General features: G+C 48.7%; 1 protein-coding gene across 1 annotated transcript in view; it reads right to left on the bottom strand.

Moving 5' to 3' along the window:
* The window catches only part of JPH2 (junctophilin 2), a 61,560-nt gene that overhangs the window by 35,216 nt on the left and 10,084 nt on the right, over positions 1 to 16,260 (bottom strand). The window contains exon 2 of the mRNA XM_081033994.1: positions 2,400 to 3,180. Coding sequence (XP_080890120.1) covers positions 2,400 to 3,180 — 781 coding nt within the window. The remainder of the gene's footprint in view (positions 1 to 2,399; positions 3,181 to 16,260) is intronic.

Here is a 16,260-nt window from a genome sequence, read left to right as displayed (position 1 = left end):
CTTCTCTAGGCCTCAGTTTCCACAGCTGTAAAATGAATTCATTGAATGATGACAATGACTAGTAACGCTTATGGAGGCCTTGTTAGGTGTCCAGCCCTGTAGAGCATACTGTGATGTGCTACCCATTTTCCCCCTCGGGACTGAAGGACTTTTCTCCCTTCCCCCTTCCCCACCCCCAGCTCAGCTGCACAAAGTGCTGTTGGCTGTCAGCCCTGCCTAGGAATTGCCCTTGGCTGAAGAGAGCCATCCAGCCCCAGGTCATGCCCCTTTCCAGAGAGAAGCCTGCATCCTGTGTAGAGGACGTAAAGATCCAGCATCCTCATTTCGACTTGGGACAACCCTTAAGGTCATCTCCACTGAAGCGTGCCCCTTGTGGTCGGCTGAGGCCCTCGTGGAGACTGCACTGCAGCCCCCCCCCCCTGCTTAATCCTGTTTCCTTCCCTTCCTCACAAGTGTTGATCCTGAGAGCGCTCTCCAGAAACTTCCCGCACACTAATCTCCACCTCAAAGTCAGCTTCCCAAGGAACTCACCCATAACAGGACTGTGATCCACTGAATCTGCACTATCTTTCTTAACCATCAGACCAGCCCCAAGTTAACAGATGACACAACTGAAGTTGCAGAAGTACACTGGTTTGGCCAAGAACCTACAACTAAGAAACGGTGGTGCCACAGACGGGGAAACCGAAGGTCAAACAAGCAAACTGATTCGGTAGGTCTCTGAGCTAAAAGATGGTCGAGCCAAGATTTGGTTCTAGGTTTGCTAAATTCTGAAGACCACAGTGCCACAGCGTCCAACCCAGGCCATTTAGAGCCACCAGCAGGATCGCAATAGGCACAGGTACAGGCGAGTGCCTTTACCATTGCCCTGCCACTTACTGCTGTCCTTGCAGCTCGCTCCACATTTGCAAAAAGGGAATAATGACAGTACCTACCTCATCAAGAACTTGTAAAGATTAAATGAGTTAATATACATAAAGACCTCAGAACGGTGACTGGCACATAGGGAACCCTTTATAACTGGTAGATTAAGAACAAATGACGAAATCAGCGGACAGCTGCTGTGAGATGTTCTGAAAAGATGTCCATGCAGCTGAGTGAGAGTCGGCCTGTGACGGGGCTGGCCTTGTCAGCTCTCTAAGGGGTTCAGGCTTGACCTGAGCTCTGAAGGAGGAGTAGGAATAACGGAGGCAGCAAGAGGACGGGAGAGCACTCCAGGCAGAGGGACCAGAAGAAACAAAAGCCCTCCAGAAGGGGAATGAAAGAAGGATGATAAAAGGCCTGCATCACAAGCACAGAAAAAAAATCCAGGTCCAGGGCAAGAGTGGTAGAAAATGCGGCTGGGTAGGAAGGTAGGAACCAGATTCTGAAGGACTGCTTACTACCTGGGTGATTTGGGAAAAACCACTTTATCTTTCAGAGTCTCATTTGGCTCATCTGTAAAATGCAACTAAAAATAGTATTGATCTTATAAGGTCCTTAAGGAGATCGAATGAGTCAATATTTGTAAACTACTTAAAATAGTACCATGTACACAGTAGGTGCTGCAAATGTTTGAAGACAACATATAACTCTTTTTGAAGTACCATGAGAAGACATAAAGGGGTTTGAATATGGACGAAAGGATGGGTGCTGAATGGATGGGAGGGTGGATGGGTAGATGGGAGTGGCTGAGCAAACGGAAGTGTGGATGGACTGATTGTTGGGTGGAAGTATGGTTTGGGTGATGGAGATGGTTAGATGGATGGATGATGGATGAGTGGTTGAATGACTGGGTAGGTGATTGGGAGTGGATATTGTTTCTATGGGTGGAAGCAGGTTGGATGTTAGGATGGGTGGCTTGGCAAATGGATGCCGTTGAGTGACTGTGTGTGGTTGGTGGATGATGGGATGGATGGGTGGTTAAAGGGTGTCTGAATGTTTGGGTGGTGTCTGAGTGGTTGGGTGGGTGGATAGATGGGTGACTGGGTGGTTAAGTGGGTAAAGCGATGTAAAGTTGGATGGATGGATGGGGGTGGATGTGGAAATGGCTGGATGGACAGGTGATTGTTCAGATGGATGTTAGACGGTTTGAGTGACTGGAGATGGTTGAATGGATAGAGGGGTTGAGTGAATGAAGGGGTTGTTCAGGTGTGTAATAGAGAATTGAGGTGAAGGGAGGGTGTGGGTGAATGCACAGATGCCAAGGTGGTTGGATGGATGGTTGGATGGATGGTTGGATGGATGGATGGACGAACCAGATCCTTAAGTGCCTCCATTAACCCTCTAAAAATCATGGAGGAAGCCGACGGTAAAAGACGCCGAAACAGGCTTGGAGACAAGGCCCCCTAGGTGGCCCGGTCCCAGGACTCCTTCCAGGAGAGGGCCTACCCCCTCTGTGCCCAACCCAGGCGTCCTACCTGGAGGCGGCGATCTCGGCCTTCTGGCGCGCTATTGCCGCTGCGCGCTGGGCGCCCTCCATGCTGTGCTCCACCTTCTGGCGGACCTTGCTGCTCTTGAGCGGCAGCATGCGTCGCTTGGTGCCTTTGACCAGCACGTTGTGGCGATACTTGCCCTCCTCGCGGTGGCCGTCGGGCAGCGTGGTGCAGCCGTAGCCGTGGCGCAGGTTGTCCAGCCACTCGCCCTCGTAGCGGAGGCCGCTGGAGCGCTCGCTCACGCCGAAGCCCGAGCGCTTGTCGTTCTTCCACTCGCCCATGTAGGTCTCGGTGGTGGTGGCGTCGATGTCGGCTTCGAAGGGCGCGGCGTCGTCGGCGCCCTCGCCCAGGCTGGCGGTGGAGGCGGCGTCGCTGGCGCCCGAGCTGAGGTCGCCCTTGAGGAAGCTGACGCGGCTGCGCTGGCTGCCCAGGGACGCGCGCGACTCGGCCCGCCGCAGCCTGCCCAGCAGCGCGCCCCGCTGGAAGAAGCCCGCGCCCTTGGGCGCCCGCGCGGCCGCCTCGGCGTTGGCCAGCAGGCTGAGCGCGAAGCCGCCGCGCGGGATGGCGGGCGAGGGCAGCGGCGGGCCGTCGGAGGCCGGCGAGGCGGGCGAGTCCGGGGCCACCGTGCCGTTGCTGTGCTCGCTGCGCAGGGACGAGAGCGACGTGCGCAGCGGCGAGCGCACCACGACGGCCATCCCATAGGGCACGCTCTGGCGCACACCGTAGCCGTGGCGCATGCCGTTGGTGAACTGGCCTTGGTAAGTGCCTGCGGGTGAGGAGAGGGCGTGTCAGTGGGGAGGCACGACCAGACCCCTGCGTGTGCACAGGGCAGAAGTGGGCAAGGCCATGGGGGTGGGGAGGGGGGTGAGGGGAGAGTTGGAAGGGAAAGCAGGCGAGGCCCTGAGGGTGTAAGGGGAGGCGAGTGTGCAAGAACATAAGTGGACAAGCCAGAAGCAGTTTGTGCAATGGTGTGAATCTTTCTGTTGGTGGGAACACGGCAAGATCACGAGCGTGCAAGAGAGTGAAGTGGTGTGCGTCAGAGCGTCAGTGTGGGAGGTTGTGTGAACAGGTGAGGCCCTGGGAATGCGTGAGGTTGAACGAGTGTGCAGGGACACGAGTGGACAAGCCAGAAGGAGATTACATGATGGGGTGAGTATTTCTGTTGGTGGGAACGTGCCGAGGTCTTTAGTGTGCAAAGTAGGGTGAGGTTGAGTGAGTCCGTTTTAAGTGTGAAGTTGCATGAGCCGGTGAGGCTCTGTGAGGGGGAACTTAAATGAGTGTGCACAGATTTTGAATCACACAAGAGAAAATGAACGTGCAAGAGTGTGAGTGGGCAGGACAGTGAGTATGTGCAATAATGGGAATGTTTGCATTTGTAGGGGTGTGCGAGATAGTGGGAACATGCAGAACCATGAGTGTGCAAGGCAGCGTGTGCACAGAGGGTAACCAATATCGTGTGAGTGTGTAATAAGGGGCTGCACCATAGCTTCTGAGAGCATCTGAGGTCTTGAGTGAGCGAGGAAAGGCAAAGTTGAGTGAGGGTGCAAAGCTGTGCAAAGAGGATAAGAGTGACAATTTGTGTAGCAGGCAAGTATGCGAGGTTAGATGTGTGTGCATGGCTAATATAGTGTGCAAGGAGCTGTAAATGTCATGAATGAAGAAGACAGTGAGCTGGCACAGTAGTGTGCATGTGGAGGAGCATGGGACTGTGTGGAAAGCACGAGTGTATATTTGTGCAAGGCCATGTGTGTGGAAGATTTTTCTGGGCATGCGTGTCAGTGTCTTTTGACTATAGGAGATTGTGGATGTGCAACGCAGTGTGTACACAGTGGGGTGAGTGCCCACTGGAGGTAACATTATGGGCATGTGAGAGGTTCTGAGTGAGCAGGGCCATCTGCGTGTTAAAGCACAAAGGAATATGAGGCGTTCTAGAATAAGTGAGTGTGTGAGGTTGTGGGCATTAGTGAAACTGAGACCATGTAAGACCATGTGTATGCAGGATAGTGGCGTGTACAGATGTCAGCCATGAAGGGTTTGCATGTCCGTGAGGAAGGACGTGAGCTCCTGGGAACAAGTCTCTGTAAGTGGGCCATCATGTGAATAAGAGGCAGCACAGAGCGAGGGATTAGGCACGTAGACCCCAGAGCGAGGCTGCTGCGTACAACTCCTGTCTCAGCCCTTACTGGCTGTGTAACATTAGGCAAGTGACTTAACCTCTCTGTGCCTCAACTTCCTCATCTGTCAAAGAGATAATAATTGCCTCTTACTTCATAGGGTTGTCTGAGGTTTAAATAAGCTAAGATCTGAAAAACTCCAAAAGAAAAGGTATGTGCATGATATTGTGATTTTACGAAGTTGTGCTAGTGTGTGAGGCCACTAGAACTGTATGAACAAACTGATACAAAGCTGACAAAATATCTTCCTAGCTCACCCCCAATCTAATGTGCTGTGCTCCCCAGGGCTCCATCCAAAACCTTCCCCGTAAATATACCCTCAACCTCTTCCCCACCCCTCCACACAGCTTGGAGATGGATGCCCCCCCCCCAGATGTTATACAGCCACCTGCAATTCATTATGTCCCCTCACCCCACAGACACCCCTTCCACCTTCTTGGTCTTTCTCTCCTGGGCAGCCAGTTCTCTGCTTTCATCTTCACTTCTCCAGTATATAGAACAGTGTCTGACACAATGTTCACTTGAATTGAGGGGAGAAACCCACAGCCTTTGTTTTGAACACATGCTGATGATCCTGTCCCCTGGTTAACCAAAACAACAACAACAACAACAATAACACCCAAATGGCCTTCTCTCAACAAATCCTACTCAGGATGGCTAGGTCACTGAAACAGCTGGCCAGGTAAGGGACTCCTAAGCTCAATCCAACAGGTACGCTCCCAGTCAGGCCTTTGCACAGGCTGTTCCCTCTGCCTGGAACTCTTTTCCTCCAGAGAACCAACCTGTCTTTGCTCATTGAGCCCTATCCTGACCACCCTATTTAAAACTGCAAGCTGCCTGCATCCCCACAAGCGCCCAGCTATCCCTCATTTATTTTTTCTTTTTTCCATAGCGTTTATCACCTTCTCTCTACCATACCATATGATGTATTTATCATATATATTGCTTTTCCCTCTGCTGGAATGGAAGCTCCATGAGGTCAGGGATCTGTCCTATTTTGTTCTCCTATGTCTCCCCAGCATCTGGAACAGTACCTGGCACATAGAGGTGCTCCACAAATATTTACTGAGTGATTGGCTGAACCTGTACAGAAACTCCATCTTATTGTTTGACTCTGAGCAACTCTCTTCCCTTCTTAGGGCCTCCATTGGCCCATTGGCCAATGATATGTTGGATATGAAGTTCACTAAGGTTTGGCCTAACGTTGAGACATAGGACTTGTAGAAATTGGGGCACTGTGACTCTGGAGGCAAAGGACAGTGCGTCCACGTGACTCCACACTGCCTGGTCCCTCCCAGCACAGGCTGCTCCAGCTGAAGCCCCCACTCCAGCCTTTTCACCATGAAGAGCCCTATCAAGGACGATGACTAGGCCAAGGGCTCACTTAAACCTCTCAACGGTCTTCTGAGCGGGGGTCCCCTACGATGCTCATTTACAAGAGAGGAAGTTGATGGTCTGAGAGGTTAGGGGACTTGACCAAGAAAGCAGGATACAAACCCAACTCTTTCTGATGCCTAAAGCTCACCCCTGAGCCCATGGTTCTCAATCTTGGCTGCCACATTGGAAGATCTAAACATAAAATACAGATCCCTTAGGCCTCACCGCCAGAAATTCTGCTTTACTTTGTTGGGGGGGGGGGCCTGGTGCGTCCATCCCCTCTGTACAGCAGATAGGAGCAGCTGTGGGTAAAGGGGACATCAGGGCTCACCTCCCTCCAGTGATCAGTCACAAAACAACAGTCATAGAATAACAGCTCTGAAAAGGCCAAAGAGAAAAGGAGAGCGACAGAGAGAGGGGAGAGTCCGGGCACGAACTAGTAGAGGAAGATGCAAATATGATCCCCATCTCCCGGGGGATTGATGTTCAGAGAGGTTATGTGACCTACCCAAAGTCACACAGTGAAAAAGGAGCAGAACTGGGATTTGGACTGAGGCTTGACTTAAACTGAGGAAGTGGGAAAATGAGATTGTGTGGCAGAAAAAAGGAGCAATGAGAAATGTGGTACAAAGGATGAAACACTAAGGAGATGGACAGATGGAAAACTAATATGTTCCACTTTCCAAGCTCATTCATTTGTGGTCACATTGTGTGGGAGGCGCGAAGACAGAAAGAAATGTGCAGTCAGAGACAAACGAGCTTGTCACCTCAGCTGGGGAACCTTGGACAACCTCACTTCTGATTCTCAATTTCCTCATCTGGAAAATACAAAAATAATACTTGCTTTCCTGGGTTTTCAGGAAGGTTAAAAGAGACAACAGCAAAAACAAACAAACAAAATAGGAAGCAACCCAAATGTCCATCAGCTGGTAAACAAACTTTGGGCAACCACTCAATGGAATACCTGTCATCATTAAAATGTAGCAAACTGCTCATATACACAACATGGGTGGATCTCAAAAAATGCTCAGTGAATGAGGCCAGAGACAAAAGACTACACGCTGTACATACAAACTGTATGATTCCAATTACATGAAAGTCTAGAAAGAACTAACCTGTAGTGACAGAAAGCAGATCTGCGGTTCCCAGGGGCTGGGGGTAGGAGGGATACACTGTGATGGGGCACATGGAACTTTTGGAGTAGATGGAAATGTTCTAATATCTTGATTGTGCTCATGGTTACACAGAGGTACACTTTTCAGGACTGTACACTTACAATGCATTGTACTGCATGGAAATTATACCTCAATAGAGTTGATTTGATAAATAAATAAATTGTAAATAAACTTTTAAGGGGGAAAAAATAAACCACCCATCACAGCTTCCTGCAGGTCTCCATCGGGAAATCCCGTCCGCTCTACTTTCCAGCTGAATCTAGAATCCAACCACTTCTCACCATCCCCAATGCTACCAGATGGTCGTCTGAGCCACCATGATTTCTCACCAGGATTTTCATAACGGCTGCTATACTGGTCTCCCCCTTCTGCCCTTGACCTCTTCCATCTATTCTTGACACACCAACCAGAGGGATTCTGTTCAAATATAATAAATCAGATCATGACACTGCTGTGTCTCTTCTCACTCAGAGGAAAAGCTGAGGTGCTTAGTGACTCACAAGGCCCTGACTGATCTCATCCCCATCACTCCTCTATCCTCACTTCCTCTCATCCCCACCAATCCTCTATCCTCGCTTCCTCCCATTCTTTCCTTGCCCTCACTCCACTCTGGCCACAAAGGCCCCCTTGCTGTTCCTCCCCCACACCAATCACAGGTCCTGCCTCAGGGCCTTTGCATTGGCTGTTCCCTCTGCCTGGAATACTCTTCCTGCAGATAGCTGCCTGGCCCACACCCTCACCATCTCCAAGCCTTTACTCTAATGTCATCTCAGTGAAGCCTCCCTGACCACCCTATTTAAAATTATAATCCCCACCTGAGGTTTTGTGTCTCCCTTATTTGCTTTTTTTTCTCATAGCATATCTAATGTAATATATATTTTGTTTTTTCTTTTGTTTATTGACCATCTTTCTCACTGGAATGTAAGTTCCATAAAGGCAAGGATTCAGATTTTTTTGTTGTTCACTGCTGTATCCTTGTGTGCTCAATAAATATTTGTTGAATGAATGAATGCATTCCATAACTGTTTATTCTCTCCTTTCTGCTCTATCTATCTGAAAACAGCTCTGTGAAAATGACCAGACGAGTATGTAATGGTTCCTATAAGAGTCACCTAGGGGGCGGCCGGTTGGCTCAGTTGGTTATAGCGCAGTGCTCATAACACCAAGGTGGCCAGTTCGATTCCCACATGGGCCAGTGAGCTGCGCCCTCCACAACTAGATTGAAAACAACGACTTGACTTGGAGCTGATGGCAAAACACACTGTTCCCCAATATTCCCCAATAGAAATTAAAAAAGAAAAGATTCCCCCAAGATGACACAGCTAATAAATACACCAGCACCAAAACTCACATCCATGTCTAGCTTTGCTCCTTCCACTTGTCTCAGAGGAAAGAAGAAAAATATAATATGAAAAGGGAAAGTGAACAACAATAGAGCAGAGAAGATGGTAAACTGGAGGAAAGAAAGAAGATACCTAGCCTCTGGATTGGACAAGTTTGTGAAATTAATCCTTCTTTTAGCTTAAATTGGATGTGAGATGGACTGACATGGTCCCTTTAAGCCCACGAAAAACAGATTGCAACAGGAGAACAGCTCTTGACCACCAGTTGGGAAGGAAATGGCCAGACTATATTAGGAAACTTATAAATGAATGGCAGGAGGCAGACACCCAGGGGAGGCTAGGAGTGACAGGGCCCTGGGAAAGGGGAAAAGCCAAGTTCTGGGGCCGTCCCCAGCCTGACTCTCTAAGACAGGGTAGTACTCCCTGGGGATAGGAAGAAGGCATTTGAAGAGGAGAGAAGGAGAAACCAGTCCACAGCCATCTGGCTGAGAGAGGCCCTTTGTGGAAGTGCCTCCTGATACCCTTTGGGCTGGCCCCCTCACTTGGCCTTGTACACACTGCAGTGTTTTCCACTGCCCTGGGGTAAGGAGCAAGATTCTCAGCAGCCTTCAAGGCCTGGCGTGGGCTGCCCCTGCCCACCTCTCCTGACTCACTCTGAATAGCTCTCCAGTCACATTTGCCTTCTCACCTCAGGGCCTTTGCACACGCTTTCCTTCCTCTTCTTCACCTGCTCTTCTCCCTCCTTCCCTGGCCAACTTCTATTGATAGTTCAAGCTTTAGCTTAAATGGCACTTCACCGGGGAAGATTTCTTGAACTCTACGCCCTGAGTACTGTCACATGATGTCATGTCACGTTGTACTTCTTCTTGATACTTTTCCCATTTGCAATTAGATAATTATAACCATTTGATCACCATACATCTTTCTTACCAGAGTCTGGCTTCTAAGAGGGAGGAAGCCGTGTCTAGTTATTCCTAGATAATCCCAGCATCTAGCACAGTTGCCGGGCCAGAGGAAGCCCTTGGTAAACATTTGATGAATCTATATCTTCTGACGGATACCCTACATTCTTCCAGGGGCAGAAACCGCCTCTTCTCTTTTCTCTCATGACTCAGTACAGGGTACATGCTCAGTAGTGATTGGCACTGGTTGCCAAGCATGTTTAGCAGCTCCAACGCTGGGGGTTACTGAGATACTTGTAAAAGGCTGGTGAGGGTCATAAGCATGCAAATACAGCTCCGTCCCTCTGACCAGGTTCCTAAATGTCGTAAAATCTGAATATCGCCTTCTCCTTACAGTTGCCCTTCTGGTTTAGTATAGAATAACCTGGGTTTTAACCTTCACTCTGACACTGCATAGTTCTAAAACAGGCATAAATTAGGTAAGCCCACTAAACCTCAGTTTGTCCTTCTGTAAAATGGAGGTGATGAGACCTGCTTCGTTCGGTTGTTCATTCATTCCTTTGTACTCAACAAGTGTTTGCCGTGGATCCTGCAATCTTGGAGCTAGGTGCTGGGGATACAGTGATAAATGAATAACATGGCCCCTGCCCTCAGGGGCCCGCAGTCTAGCGCCAGGGTAGACTAGATTTAATCAGCCATCACAAAAATAAATGCCAGGCAGCCACCGCAGTGCTCCAGAGAGATGATGGGCCAGGTCTTGGGTGGCAGTGGAGTGGGGAGGGTTGGTTAACCAATGACTAAGTGAACTATATGTGAGGCAGCTGGCTCACAGTAAGAGCTCAATAAAGACTAGCTTTTTGACAGGTCGGAGTCTTTGCACAGAAAAGCTGGCCTAGAAAGGATTGACTGGAAAGATGAAAAGGAGCCAGGGAGGACAGAGAGAACTCAGAAGGAGAGAATGAGACCAGCTTCATTTTTCTGCCTCGGTCGGCTTGCTTGCTTGTACCTGAAAACGCCCACCTTTCACTGGTTTGGTCACCCCCCTGACTCAGGGAGGCCTCATGGCTTCCATCCTTGGGAGGAAGAAAATTTGGGGATGTATTCATCAGTGAGACCTGCCTCCACACCCCTAAACACACATGACAGAGTAGTTTCTAGAAGCTACATCTATAATACAAGATCCATACTCCAGGCCAGAGATTATGACTTCATTGAAGGGAATACTGGAGATTTTTTAAGCACCTCAGATGATTCTAATATGCAACCTGGAGTGAGAGCTATAAAACCTCTCCACTGACTTCCAATTAACCAACGTGCTCCCGTGTCTTCCGTAAAACCTGTTAACTGATGTCCTTAGCCCCCTGATGGACCCAGCAGGCAGACCATTTTCTAGCAAGTCCACATGCTCTGTACCCACATGTGGAGTTGTATGTTTATTTAAGACTGTCCCTAAATCTGTTTACTTCACTTGTGCTCATTACTGATATTACATGATATATGAATAGCTATTATCTAAACCAGACGACTATGAAAAAGAAGATTTTATTTCTCTAAAAACAAACTGAGTGCTTTTGGATTTCCACAAAGGATTTCCATAAAAATTGCCCTCAAATTTAGCATGAATAACTATAAAAGACTGGGAACGAAATTATAAAAGTCTAGACATTTCCTACACTCAGATTGTTCGGCAAGTGTCTTTGACTTCTCACTCCACTTCAAAGAAACCAACAGAAACTGGAAGTTGTAGAGTATACCTTATAAGAATGCAAGACAAACAATGAGAAACTCCATCATTAACCTGGGCGGTCAGGGAAACAGGTATTGTGTGGATACTGTAGGTTACCCAACAGCAGTTCTGTTCTTCTTTGCTGATAGAATCTCAGTTCTGTTCCAAGGTCCAGTCCTCCCCATGCGACTCAGAGAAAAGTCCCAATCCAGGGTTAAATCATGATGCTCCAAACCAGACATTCAGATCTATCCATCTTGCCAATGATTGGATCAGATATGAGCATGTGATGAAATCTGGCATCAAGACCTGAGGGGAAGTCAGCTGGAGAGGTGGGGCCATGGAGGCGGGGAAGAGTTCTTAGTTCATACATAGGCCAACATGCAGAGAAACATACTCTCATCTGCGGCTGGGTGTTGTTGCATGTGAGGATGACCCCGGGAGCTGTGGCAGCCCTCTTGGCACCATGAGGTGAACTAGCTGAGAACAAGACTGACATTCCATGGATGGCAGAGCAAAAAGGTGGTAAGAACCTGGGTCCTTGTTGATGTTGTTGAACCTCCAAATTAACCAATCCTGAGACTGCCCTACTTCTGGATTCTTGTTTATGTAAAATCATAAATATCCTTATTGTTCAAGTCTGTGCTTTTCCGTAGGGTAGTCACTAGACTGTGGTTATTAAGCACCAAATTGCAAAGAATTAGTACAAAAAAGAACGTAAAATAGCTCACTAATAATTACATATTGATTACATGTAGAAATTATAATATTTTGGATAAGGTAATAAATAAAATATATTACAAAAATTAATTTCACCTTTTCTAATGTGGCTACTAGAAATTTTTAAATTACATATGTAGCCCCCATTATATTTCTATGGAAAGTGCTGGTTTAAATCATTTGGAGTTAGGGTTTTCTGTTACCTGCAGACCAAAAAAAAAAAAAAAAAAAATTCCTGACAGATACAGGTATTATCATTCTGATTTCACAGTTGAAAAAATTGATACTAAGAATTTAAACGACTTGCTCATAATCACACAAGGATAGCAGTTGTTGGCAGTTACAGACACGTGTTCCAACACGTTCTCCTCTGTACTGCTAAGAATCTGAGGATGTCCTTTACAAGTTAAAGCTTCAGAAGTCCTCACCCAAAGCTCAGCTCTGAAGAAAGCATGACCATTTCAGAAACCCAAGGGAAGTCTGGGAAATCTGGTGTGCACTGTGAGACAGAGACCAGGCCTGTGGGCCAGTCCAGGGACTCTGTCTCCAAATAGAGAATGGACACTGAGAACACCACCCCCGCTGGCCAGTAACACCTGCCTATTTCTAGGAAACTGTCCGAGGTCCAAATGTCAGTGTCCCTGGAGGACTGAACAGAGATGGTGAGAAGGCCATCAGGACGAGCCCCTCTCCAGGAGTCCCCACTGCCTATGAAAGTCCTTACCTGACAGGCCAGTGTCTTCCTGACCTGGACCCAATTTACCTTCTCAGCTTTGTCTTCCCAAATCTGCCAGAACCCAGTTGCAAAGCCACCTCCTTCAGGGAACCTCCCCAGGCCACCATCCTTCCTCCAAGCTCTCATTGCTTGCGACACTCCTCACTTCCTACCTCCTATGACTGCTCTCTTGGTCTATGTCTTGCCTATTTTGTCTAACAGCCGTCCCTCGTCCTTCTCCATGTCCTGTCACAATGTCTCAGATATTAGCACAAACCATTGGGCAAGACCGAGGAAGCATCATCAACAGATTTCAGACAGGGTTTAACACAGAGCATGGCAAGTAGGGAGGGGGCACCAGAGAGTCCAGGGAGCAGTGGTGGCTGTCCAGGCACACCAAGAACTGACCAGGTAAACCAGGAATGCCATTGTGAGGGACATGCCTGCCCACGTCATGGACATTCATACACTCTTGAGTATAGGGGGCCCATCCCAGCTTGGCTCTAACCCATCTTTATAAAGACCATGGACCCAGTGTCCCAGAGAAAGCAAGTCAAGCCTGAGACATCTTTAGAGGCAATAAAGAATAACGGAAACAGATAGACCTGATTCTGAGTATCCCTTTAATTCCCCAGCCTCTTTATCTCCACCCTTCCAGTCCAGGCCTCACCAGTTCTCCCTGGTTGACTCCCACAGCACCTCCCCTGGTCTCCCGCCTCCCCCAATGCAATCCACCCTTCACTGCCACCAGAATCACCTCCTTTGTAAGATGCAGATATGATCCAGTTACCCCACTTAAAACTCTGCAATAGCTTCCCAGCGCCATGAGGGAGGATTGTCTTGGTCCCTAGGAAACATATCCTGACACTGAGATCGCAAGTGAGTGATTTGGGGAGCCAAGGAGTGCTCTCGGGGTGAACCCCTGGAAAGAAGGAAGTAGGATTTGATAGTGGAAGAAGTTAAACAGTTGCAACCGAGGCCCATGGGGATCTCTGGAGCTGGCCCTTCAAAGATGTCAACAATCAAACCAAGAGGCCAGGTCTTTGTACTCCTGTATCAGCAGTCATTAGCTACGGGCTGCCCGCAGAGTGAGGCACCTTTCTTGGACGGAAGGTAATGCCCAGCTATGAGCCATCAGCAGTCAACTCTCCCAGCAGCTAAGGGGACGAGGATCCTGGTCTGAGGGGGGCCTGCAGCATCTCCCATAGGAGGAAATTCCAACTTCTCACTGTGATCACGAAACCCTCATGACCTGTGCCTGCCCGCTCTCCAGCCTCCTCTACCCCACTGCCTTTCTCAGTCTCTGCACCGCAGCCTTTTCCTGCACACAACAGATTCCATTCCCACCTCCAAGGCTTTGCATCGAATGTGCCTTTTGCCTGGCAGAGTGTGGCTCTCCTGTCACTCTGTTAACCCCTATGCACCCTCCAGATCTTACCCTCAACGTCGCTTCCTTAAGGAAGCCTCCTCTGACTACCCGACCAGACTAGGTTCCCTCATAAACTCTGCTACTTTCCCTTCACATTGTTTATCTCTTCTTGTAATGAAATCACTGTCCAGTGCTGGTCTCTGCTATTAGAATTCATGCTCCAGAGAGAGGCCCTCCCTTGCTCCCTTGAGCATCTCCAGCGATCAGTGTGATGACTGACATTCAGCAGATACTGTCAAATGAATGAACAAGCACATGGTCTTGGACAAGTGCTCTTTGAATCTATCGCTGCTCAACAACGTAAACCTAGCAAGTTTACTCTGCAGAGTTGCTGTGTGCAGAGTTGTTGTTATCGAGCAGAGATCTCAGACGCTCAACAAATGCTGGCTCCCTTCCCTTCGTGGGAAAGGACTGCAGGGTGACCAGTTATCCCAATTTGTCTGAGATGGAAGGGTTTTCTGCGATGTGGGGCTTTCAATACTAAAACCAGGACCGTTCCCAGGCAAACCAGGATGGCTGGTCATCCTAAGTCCGGGTGAGAAGGAAAAGCGGACATTTCATTTTAGCACAGTGTTCAGTGGTACACTGGTAAAACAGCTTTTTGGGAAAATAAACAAACAATCCTGATTTGTAATGTTAGTCAGTTTCTGTCATAGAAATATTCCCATCAATGGCCAATCAAACTACCAACAGTTGAACAGCCAGCTCACAAAATTTCTGAAAATGTAACAGTGGCCTCTCATGAGCTGGTTAGGAGCTAGTGCCAGCACCCCATGTTTAATACAGACTGTTGTGTTGATAATACCTTCAAATGTGCAACACGTTCATGTACAACCGCAACTGGAGGGAGAAGAAGAACATCTCCGCCCTGAGGAGGTCACAGCTGGAGTGGACCCTGGAGACCATCTAGTCCAAGGCAACAAATAATCTGTCACTTGGGCTACCTCTTCCTTGCCCTGTGTCCACAACAGACATTGCTAATGGGTCACGCTGTTGAATCTTAATAAGGCCATGCAGTCTCCCCTCACCACGTCTCCAGGCAGCCACGGTCAGTTAGCTGGTGTAACATCTAAGAGAAAATCGACTTACCCTTAGGAGTAAGTGTGGTTCAGTGCCCTCATTATACAGAGGAGGAAGCTAGGGCACAGAGAGGTAGAGGGACCTGCCCAAGGCCACACAGCCAGGCTCAGCTAGGACTAAAACACAGATGTCCTGCCTTGTTTGAAGAGCTGAATACCCCAGAATGAGGAGGAACAAAGGGAGATTATTTGACATCCGAGCCTAGATTCTGGAGAATTCTGCTTAGAGCCCCCAAATATTTTTTGTACCCTGAAGGTTTCTTATCATGTCTGGACATAAATGTCATTTATGTGTTGGGGGAGGGCACTTTTTAAAAAAAAATTACAAATATATGCTCATTGCATAAAATTCGAACAGCAGAGGAATATTTAAAAAGAACAAAACTGTGTACTGTCTCCTCAGGGGTAATTGCTGTTAACAATTTAAGTCTTTCTGGGCTTTTTTTCCTACTCATTTACAAGCCTGTACAAATAAACAGACCAAAAGGTTAGCTGTCCCCCACTCTGCCACTGAGAACAGTGCCCTGTCACTGAGAACACTGCCTACCACATAGTAAGCACTCAGTAAATATTTGTTGAATGGCTTCTGTTCTCTCCAAGTGTCTTAGATTCCTTTCCATATGAGGGTAGGTGGGTCCGCCTCTGTCTTTTTCACGGATTTGTACTTGATGGCATGATCTCATGAGAGAGTTGAACAGTCCCCTTTGTGTGAGCATTTAGACTGTGCTCTGTTTTTCCCAGAATAATCCCAAGGCCTAGCTCTCTGGCTGGCCTGCAAGGTGGCACCAACTCCCTTCTCATGGTTCCCAAATGCTGCTGCCCATCAAAGCTCCACTGTCTCAGGTGTCCCAGGATCAACGCTAGGCGACCCAAAGTGGAGGAGCTGGCGGCCTTTGTGACCAGCTCCAGGGAGCAGGGTCGGGTTGCAGCCATGTATGACAAGCCCTCGTAGCCTGCAGGGCTCCACACACCCTCCCCACACAAACACATCCAGAGGCTGCTGCCGGATGAAGCCCCACAGCTCGCACAAGAAGCAGGGGATTAACCAGGTGACATGGCTTGGGTGCTGACAGCCCCGGGGCCTGTGGCCTGGATGAAAGCCCCTTTGCCAGGCATCGGGTCAGCTCAGCAACCCTGCGGCTTTGGAAACCAGAAATAATTGGGTGTGCGGCAGGAGAAGACAAACGGGATCAGGGGAGAAGGTCT

The sequence above is a fragment of the Rhinolophus hipposideros genome (assembly GCF_964194185.1).
Source record: "Rhinolophus hipposideros genome assembly, chromosome: 22".
Classification (NCBI taxonomy): domain Eukaryota; kingdom Metazoa; phylum Chordata; class Mammalia; order Chiroptera; family Rhinolophidae; genus Rhinolophus; species Rhinolophus hipposideros.
Note: the sequence above shows the minus strand (reverse complement) of the source record. Positions and strands in the feature narration are given on the sequence as shown.